The sequence below is a fragment of the Orycteropus afer genome, unplaced genomic scaffold, assembly GCF_000298275.1.
Source record: "Orycteropus afer afer isolate SDZICR_OR568_19922 unplaced genomic scaffold, OryAfe1.0 scaffold00153, whole genome shotgun sequence".
Taxonomy (NCBI): domain Eukaryota; kingdom Metazoa; phylum Chordata; class Mammalia; order Tubulidentata; family Orycteropodidae; genus Orycteropus; species Orycteropus afer.
Window position 1 is genome coordinate 4038163 of NW_006921740.1, and position 10034 is coordinate 4048196.

General features: G+C 40.8%; 1 protein-coding gene across 1 annotated transcript in view; it reads right to left on the reverse strand.

Annotated features, from left to right (window-relative positions):
- LOC103201525 (phosducin-like protein 2) overlaps positions 1-9638 on the reverse strand; it is a 93236-nt gene extending 83598 nt beyond the window's left edge. The window contains exons 1-2 of the mRNA XM_007946231.2: positions 9530-9638; positions 2701-2759 (exon numbers count right to left, since the gene is read on the reverse strand). Of these exons, the coding sequence (XP_007944422.1) occupies positions 2701-2759; positions 9530-9638 (168 nt within the window). The remainder of the gene's footprint in view (positions 1-2700; positions 2760-9529) is intronic.
- Positions 9639-10034: the final 396 nt, after the last annotated feature.

Genomic DNA, 10034 nt, shown 5'->3' on the forward strand with positions numbered 1-10034 from the left:
GACTCGACGGCACTTAACAACAACAACAACAACAACAAGTAGCTCTAGAGGTTTTTAAGGCCCCAGTAGAAAAATTAACATGTTCTTAGCATTTTAATAACTTCAAATATCTTTTTCTTATTTATATATATATATATATATAAAATATGGTGCTTTACAACTCTCTTTGAGTTTTCTTCTAGGATTCAGAATTCGTCTAGAACTTAGTTTTCATTCAGGCCTAGAAATGGACTCACTCCCAAGGACTTGCTCTCAGCCCAATAGTAGAAAGACCTACATACAGAACACCTACCCCAGGGCAATGCACCCACCTACTCTAGGGAGATGCACTCCTTAGAGCAATCAGCATGAGACACCAGAGGGGCAGCATTCACATAGAGGAAAAGCTGGACAGACAGGCGTGCATAGTTAAGAAGGGCACAGGGAGGGGGTAGTCACTGGGACAGAGGGGAGGAGAGTTTGTTATGGTTGGGGATGGTAATTGGGGCGTGAAATCAAATGTGCACGAACTGTTGAATGCAAAACAAATTTGCACCCAAAGCACAATAAAATTTGAAAATAAAATATGTTTCCAAAGATTCCCCATAGAAATATAGATGATTTCAAGCTAAAAATAGAGGTTTCTGTGTGATACCTCAGAAACCCAAGGAGTGGTCGCTATGAGTTGGATATGACTCAACGGCACATAGCAACAACAATTCCATCCTCCCACAGGCGACTCTGGTAATGTGTTTGATGTGTATCCTCTGTTCGTATATATTCTTGCAAATTAGTATTGCTGTTTTGTCTGGATGAATGGTATTATTATTATTATTACTTTTGTTCACTTAATGCAATGTCTTGACATCTATCCACTCTGTGTAGGTGTACATTTAGTATGTTGCATCTAACTGATGTAGAATACTCTATAAAGTGCACCACCACAGGTTACCTATCTACTTTCCAGTAATGGACAGCTGGGTTCTCTCTAATTCTTTCCATTACAAACAAAGCTTCAATCATATTCCTTGTATTTGGCTTCAAATTATGGACCTGTAGGAGAATACAGTCATCCCTTGATATCCACAGGAGATTGGTTCCAGGACTCCCTCGGATACCAAAATATAAAATTTATATAAAATCGTGTAGTATTTGTAAAACTTATGTACATCCTCCCCATACTTTAAATCATCTCTAGATTACTTGTAATACCTAATACAATGTAAATGCTATGTAAATAACACTTCACTCTCCCACTTAGCCTTTGAGGGATTTGCTTTGACCCCTTAATTGCTTCCCCCTCAATTTGAGTTTCAATCCGTGGTTGGTTGAATCCAAGAATTACAGGGATATATAGATTGCTTTCTAGATGGTTCTACCAGTGATACTTTTTGCTATTAATTCCTAATTTTATTTCATTATGGACAGAGAATATTTGAAATGAATCTTATTTATAGATGTTTCTTTTGTGTTCTAACATATGCTCTATTTTATTTATTTTTTTAATGTTCCAAGTATACTCAGGGAGCTCTTGTAGTATAGTGGCTAAGACACTTGCCTGCTAACCAGACGGCTGGCGGTTCAAACCCACCAGCCACTCCTCGGAAGGAAGATGGGGCAATCTACTTCCTTAGTGATACTGCCTCGGAAACGCAAGGAGGGGTCGCTATGAGTCGGGTTTGACTCGACGGCACATAACAACAACAAGAACAACAAGTATACTCAAATAGAATGCGCATTCTATTTAGTGTAAGTATTAAATATATGCCATAGCTCAAATTTATTAATTACATGGTTCACCAGAAAAACCAAATTCACTGCCATCGAGTCATTTCTGACTTATAGTGACCCCCATTGGGTTTTAGAGGGTATAAATCTTTACCGAAGTAGATCGTCCTATCTTCCTTCTTTGGAGCAGCTGGTGGGTTTGAACCGCTGATCTTCCAGTTAGCAGTCAAGTGCCTTATCCACTATGCCACCTCTGCTCCTTAATTATATAGTTAGGTCTTTGGTATATATTTGATCTGCTTATGTTTGATCTGCTTTAAGTATCAGTTTTTGAGTGAGATTTACTAAAATCTAAAACTAAAACTGTTGATTTATCTATTTCTCCCTGAAGTTATATCAATTATAAAACAACATTTGAAGTTACATTGTTAGTGTATGTTCATGATGGATGTATCTTCTTGTGCTGTTATTCTTTTTTCACTAGCATATAACATCCTTCTTTGTTTGTTAGTATGGTTTCCTCATGTGAACTCTATTTTATCAGATATTGAGACAGCTACTCCAGTTTTCTTCTGGTTCATGTTTGCTTGGTACATCATTTTCCATCCTTTTGTGGTTAGCCTTCTTCTGTTTCCTGTTTTAAGGATGCCTCTTATAGACAACATATTGTTGGACTTGTTTTATAATCCAATCTGAGAGTCTCTGTCTCTTAAGTGGTATGCTTTGCCACATTCCCATTTATTGTAATTACTCTTTTAGTAGAACTAATTATTGCCATCTTACTTTACTATTTACCATACTTTTTTAAAAAATTATCTTCATCTTTCCTTCTCCTTTACTTAATAAAAGTAATAGTTCTGAATATTACTATAGCAGAATGTTAGTAAAACAGGGTCAGCCCAAAGCTCAATTTAATTACATTATTTCATTTTATAATGTTAATTACAAGCAAGGATGAAGTTTCCACTAATTTATGTTAGAATAATTCTTTACCTTATTCCATAGCCATAGTTCTTGTTCAGGCCATAATCCTTCAGGTAATATTGGAGCACCTAAAAATAAAATTATACCCACATGTTAATTTTATGATCTTTGTTCTTTTATAATTCCTTTTCAGATATTATTTCTCATTTTTCACTGTACATTAAACCAGAACCAAACCAAATTCACTGTCATCGAGTAGTTTTACCAACTCATAACAACCTCTCCTTGGGTTTCCGAGGCGGTATCTCTACAGAAGTAGATTGCCCAATCTTCCTTCCAAGGAGTGGCTGGTGGGTTTGAACTGCCAACCTTCTGGTCAGCAGTGAAATCCTTTAGCACCACACCACCAGAGCTCTAATTACTACCCTATTAATTGGACTTGAAAATTCGGGACTTGACTTAGCATAGCATAAAGAGACATAATTACTAAGGAAATCTTAATACCATCATGATGACATTACTCTCAAGAATGAATTGCTTGTATGTCTACACAAAAATTTGTACATGAATATTCATGGCAGTATTATTTATAATAGCCACAAAATGGAAACAATCCACATGTTCATCAACTGGTGAATGGATAAACAAAATGTAATATATCCATACAATGGAATCATACTTGGCCATAAAGATGAATGAACTACTATTATATGCCACCACATGGATGTAACTCAGTAACACTATGCTAAGTGAAAGAAGCCAGACACAAAAGACGAAATAGTATACAATTTCATTCATATAAAATGCTCAGAAAACCAAATCTGGGGCTAGGGCTAGGAACAGAGATTGACCACAAGTGGATATGATGGATCTTTTGGAGGTGAAATAAACATTCTCAAATAGTGTTGTCCTGACAGTGTTACAATTTTGTAAATTTACTAAAAATCACTGTATTTTATACTTAAAACAGGTACATTTTATGGTATTTATATCTCAGTAAAGCTCTTGAAAAATAACAATATTTGTCAGGGCCTTCATTATGATCGAAATAAAAGTTTTAATTTGCTCGCATCACCTAAAAGAATATTTTCTGCGTAGGTTTATCATGGGCAATTAACAACAACAAGCATAGGTTTAATTTTACAATTCATGCTATATGAATGATAAGTGTGGAGTCCCTGACTGGCCCAAAGGTTAAGTGATCATCTACTGGCAGAAAGGTTGGTGGTTCAAATCCACCCTGAGGCACCTTGGGAGATAGGCCTGGCAATCTGCTTCCGAAAGGTCATAGTCTTGAGAAGCCTGTGGAGCAGTTCTGCTCTGCACACGTGGCTCGTCATGAGTTGGAATCAACTCCATGGCAATCAACAACAAAAAATTATAAATATAATCTCAGTGTTTTGAGGTTTTTTTTTTTTTTAATATTTGAATGGGACTACTACTTATTTTCTTATATGTATATTCTTTATTTACTAAAAACAATAATAAAATCATGCAATAAAAGATGGTAAATTTTTCTAAAATTTCAATTGTAGCAAAATTAAACCCTTTTAAAAAGCAGGCTTAAAGTAGAGAATAATTTCTTTAACTTTAGGAAATATTTTATTTAACCTGTTTTTGTTGTTTGCTGCCATTAAGTAATTCTGACTCATGGTGACCCCATGTTTGCAGAGTGGAACTGCTCCATAGGGTTTTCAAGGCTCTGAGTTTTCAGAATCAGATCCCCAGGCCTGTCTTCTGAGGTGCCTTGGGTGGGTTTGAACCACCAACCTTTTGCCTAGTAGTTAAGTGCCTAACCATTTGTACCATCCAGGGACTCCAAGAACATTTCTGTTTATAATGATAGCAAGATAGAACCTACTGACATTGAGCATTTACTTAATGCCAGGCATTATGCTAAGCATTTAATACACATATTGTTCTTTAACCTTCACACCAACCTTTCAAGATAGATAATTATTATTCCCATTTTAATATGAGGAAACTGAGGCAAAGAATGATTAATTTGTCCAAGGTGACATAAACAAGTGGCAAAGATAGATTTCAAACTAGGTCTAGCTGACTTCAACTTGACAGATTCTTTTTTAATTATCTTACTGTTCAGTGAAGTCTTCCTTTGAGTTCACAAAACTTACTATTAGTTTATTTAGATTCTAACAATCATGATTACAATAACAGTAATTAACTACATGTTCTGTGGTACCAAGCACTAGGAAGATCAGGATATCAGAGTGCCATGTCCCCAAACTTGCATGGGTCCCTTAGATTGCTGTCATGTCCAACTTCATCCCATGCAGTTACATAAAACAGGGGTAGTTTGTGACCCTTACACAAAACACATAAAGACAGTCTCAGGGTAGAGGCTCAAACAAACAAACAAAAAAACCCAAACTCACTGCCCTCGAGTCGAATCCTACTCATAGCGATCCCTCCTTGGGTTTCTGAGGTGGTATCTCTACGGAAGTAGATTGCCCAGTCTTCCTTCCAAGGGGTGACTGGTGGGTTTGAACTGCCAGACTCCTGGTTAGCAGTCAAATGACTTAGGCACTACGCCACCAGAGCTCCCTAGGGTAACAGCTAGAGAAGGAGAAATAAACATTTTTCTATGATTTATAGATAATCACTAATATCCTCTGATGGAAACCACGGCAAGGAGGAAGCTCCCCTCCCCATTTGTCTATTTGTTGATGTGATTTTCCTCCCAAGAGACGTTGAACATGGGGTATTGTCTATAAAAAAGCACTACTTAGATTACTTCCCTAAATAGTGTTAGAAACAGTGTCACGATATTCTACTTCCTAAAAACTGCAGTTTTGTTTGATCACTTTCATCAAGATATTTATACCTCAGTACTACCTAGTAGGGTGAAATCTTTAGTCTTATACTGTACTGTAAAACCAAGAAAGGAGCCCAGGTGGTACAGTTGTTAAGCTTTTGACTGCTAATAAGGTCGGCAGCTTGAACCCACCCAGCTGCTCTGCAAAGAAAGATGCAGCGTCCGTGAAGCCAGCTTCCATAAAGATCACAGCCTTGGAAACTCTATGTTATTGTTGTTGTTAGGTGCCGACGAGTCATTTCCGACACATAGCGACCCCATGCACAGCAGAACGAAACACCGCTTGATTCCACGCCAGCTCCATGATCCCTGCTATACCTGAGCCCATTATCGCAGCCACCGTGTCAATCCATCTCGTTGAAGGCCTCCCCCCGTTTCGTCGACCCTCCACCCTACCAAGCATGACATCCTTCTCCAGAGAATGGTCCTTTCTGACAACATGACCAAAATAGGTGAAACAAAGCCATTCTCGCTTCCAAGGAGCATTTCAGGTGCATTTCCTCCAGGACAGGTCTTTTAGTTCTTTTAGCAAATTCTCAAAGAATTGGCCAGGAAAAACCTTATGAATAGCAAAGAAACACTGTTTGATAATTGGAAACCCTATAGAACAGTTCTACTCTGTCTTATAGGGTCCCGATGAGTCACCCTATAAGTTGGTTGGACAGCAATGGTTTGGGTTAGTATGTTGTTGTTGTTGTTATGTGCTGTCGAGTCAAACCCGACTCATAGAGACCCCTCCTTGGGTTTCCTACGGAAGTAGGATTGCCCAACCTTCCTTCCGAGGAGTGGCTGGTGGGTTTGAACCGCCAGCCGTCTGGTTAGCAGGCAAGTGTCGCAGCCACTATGCTACCAGAGCTCCCTTGGGTTAGTATATAACTAAGTAATATAAATGATACATTCAGGCACCTTGTGTGTTTGTAAATACACCATGTGTAAGAGAAAGAAAAAGACTTCATTCTGAAAGTGATGCCAATTTTCTTTACTCATGGCTAGCATTTAACTAGCGAAGGGTTGAGAGTTTAGAAATTGCTTCTACTGACTGAATTTTAAGAATTCTTCAATGAGTAGGAGCCTGTGTAGGAAAAGGCATTTCTTAATTTAGTCTTTGGCACTTCATCTCTTATTGTCACCTGAAAAATCAAGTGACAGTTTGTGGCAGGTATCTAAATATCTAATAGGGCATTTCTTGCTTTGTTTCAATAATCTTCTCTGAATAATAAACTGTTTGCATCATAGAATCTGCGGCTGGCCCTTTATTTTCTCCTAGCTATTATATGCTTTGCTAACTCATTTTTTGCTAAGGATGCTGTGCTTCTTAGCACTGTTGTTCCCTCCTCTGGTGTTGTGACGTTTGTTGTTTTCAGATACTCTCAGTTCCTCTTGGTAGATTATCTCTGAGTTCTTCTTATGTTCTGCTTTCCCTCCAGGGCCATCTTTAGGGACACACAACTAAGGCAGATCATATTGTATATTCTCCCTCTCCAAGCCTTATCACATTTTTTTAGAGATAAAATTAGTTTTTAAGTATTAAAAGCAGTTCTGAAGGGGAAGAAAAGGTGTGGAAGGGCAGTCTAGGGGTTTAAAGGTAATGAAGGAGGCATCTCATGCCTTTGCTTGAAAAATATTGGTGATGGTTACGACTCAACTGGTCAGCTACCAGATAAGATACTTTTGCAAATGAAACCCAAGAAGCTTTCTTTTTTTAGGAGCCAGCTCCCATTTCACTCGCTCATTTTTAATAATTACTTTTATAATTCATACACCAGTAACTCCCAGTGAAACTCCTCTGAACTCCCTCTCTTCCTCCAAAAAAACCAGTTGTTACCTCCTTTTCATGCCAACCTAAGGCATGCCACACAGAAAGCACATTAGCTTTACATAACACAGCCACTTTTACAACCATGAATACTGCTTCCTAAAAAATCTAGATAAAGATACCATTCTAATTTTTTCCATAACAAATAAATCAAAAAGGATTAACATTACTTTGCATCAATCACGATTTATCATTGTTGGCTATGGGGAAGGTTTTGGTCTCCCAACTTCCGACTGCTTCAACTTCAAAGCCAAATTACCTTTCTTTTCAAGCAGAAGGAGCCCCCTTCCACCCCCAACTAGAGTCTCAAAGAAAGGAGAAAATAAAAACAGTGGAAGGGGAAAAAAATAAATAGATTAGGAAAATAATAATGGGTTCAGACCCACTACCCATCTGTCAGTTGATCATCCAGTGGTGGTTCTATAGTGCTATGATGCTGGAAGCTATGCCACCAGTATTTCAGGTATCAGCAGGGTGACTCATCATGGTCAGGTTTCAAGGGAGCTTGCCACCTGAGACAGAGTGGGAAGAAGAGCCTGGTATTCTGCTTCCAAAAATTAGCCAATGAAAACCTTATGTATAACAACAGAATAGTTGTTACATAAATGGTAAATATGGAGACCTTAGGTTGGAAGGCAGGAGCTCTGGTAGCATAGTGCCTAAGGCACTTGACTACTAACCAGAAGGCTGACGGTTCAAACCCACCAGCAACTCTTTGGAAGGAAGTTTGGGCAATCTACTTCCGTAGTGATACTGCCTCGGAAACCCAAGGAGGGGTCACTATGAGTTGGGTCTGACTTGACAGCACATAACAACAACAACAACAACAGGTTGGAAGGCACTACACAATGGCTGTAATAACGGACTCAAACATATCAATGATCATGAAGATGGCACAGGACCTGCAATAAATGGTTGTGTTCTGTTTTGCATAACTCGCCACGAATCAGAGGCCACTCAAAAGCAACTAACAAAAACAACACAACTGAAAACCAGGTTACATGATCTGAAGGTCTCTGTAGTTACGATTTGAAGTCCTCAACTATATGAATCATGATGAATGAAACACTCTATCCACCTTTATCCCTGATAGGACAGCAGAGGGAAGCTGAGAGAAACTGCTGTGAAGCTAGAAAACTCGTGTTGTTAGTAGGGAAAGCGTTTGGAGCTTGGCTATGGAGATAGTCCCCCAAGTTACATGAAAAACATCCTACCCTTTAGAGAATCCAGTGAAATGACCTCTCCACTGGCACTTGTACTCAACTCTGACAAGGCTCCCAAGCTTCTGATCTCCTGTACTTGACCTTGCTTTTCCTGCTTTCCTTCTCTAAACCAATTTCAGGAGGTCCCTATTGCTATCAAACAACATCACCTTCACTACATTTAGCTGTTGCACTGAGTGAAAGACCCACTTGCCCATTGTCCCTCCAACTCTATGTGAGAAAAAAATTCTCTATTCTTTTCCAGATCTAGTATCTGAAAATCTATCAGGCACCAAAACCAACATCCAAACTCACTGCCATGGAGTCGATTCTGACTCATAGCAACCCTCCATCGGGTTTCCAAGGCTGTAAATCTTTACCGAAGCAGATTGCTTCTTTGGTGGAGCAGCTGGTGGGTTTGAACCACTCATCTTTTGGTTAGCATCTAACTGCTTAACCACTACACCACCACAGCTCCTTCTATCAGGCACAGAGTCCACTACTTCCCCCTTCTAAACAGCTAGGATGGGGTTTATTTCACTGCTCGGGATTATCTGAACAGGCATGAGCTCAAAGAGGTTGAATGCATTACAGGTTTACTTTACATCAGCAGGTGAAATATCAAATGCACAGCTGTTTTGCTTCAATCATCAATCTCCCCAATATTGCAATCAAAGGAAAAACATTTTAATTTTCCCTATTCTAGTTTCCGTTATCCATGGGCCACGGGGCTGAAAATCCCAAGTGTGAGGGAGTTCTGCAGGTTGCCAACTGCACCCTGCCCCGCGCTTGGGTCTGTGCTCGGTTCCAAGTCTTGGCGTCTGGGAATTTCGGCTGCAGCCCTGGAAGTCTGTGAAGCCGCGCCTGCTGCCAAGCTGTGCAACCAAGGGCGAGCAACCCGGAAACCTCGCTGCACAAGTCCCTGAAGCCAAGAGAGAACGTGAGGGAAGAGAAAACGGGAAGTGGAGCAGGAAAGGCGCGAGAAGGGCGCAGCGTGGGACAGCGGCCCTGGGCGCTAGAAGCGCGGGGCGCCAGCCGCCTTACCTTGGCAGGCACCGGCGCCGCAGGTGAGCAGCAGCAGCAGTAGAAACGGGGATGCCACGGCCACTTGCGCAGGGGGCGGCCCGGGGCGGTGGTTCGCTGTTCGCAGCATCTCCGCGCCTGCAGGTGGCTCTGAGCTCAGGACCCCTGGCAGTGCCTTTAGTCTCGGGCACGCTGCGGCCTGGTCTGAGCTGTCCGACTGAGCTCCCCGCGCGCCGCTAACTTTTAAATCTCGCAGGCATGTGGGCTGAGTCGTCGTCGTCCCCGCGCGCGTCACCGCACCACCCACGGCCCCTCTCGCGTCACCTCGGACCGGCTTCCCGCCCCCAGCGCCAACCCACAGAGACCAATACCCAGGTCTGAGTTTCTGACTCAGCTACCAAGCTTTTGAGTTCTTGCCCTCCTAGGGGATAGAGGAGAATACAATTAAAACAATGCATGTCCATCCCGTTCTTTGGAAGGCTTTGAGTAGGATTCAGAGGGGATGGCGAACCAGGCTGTCCGAACT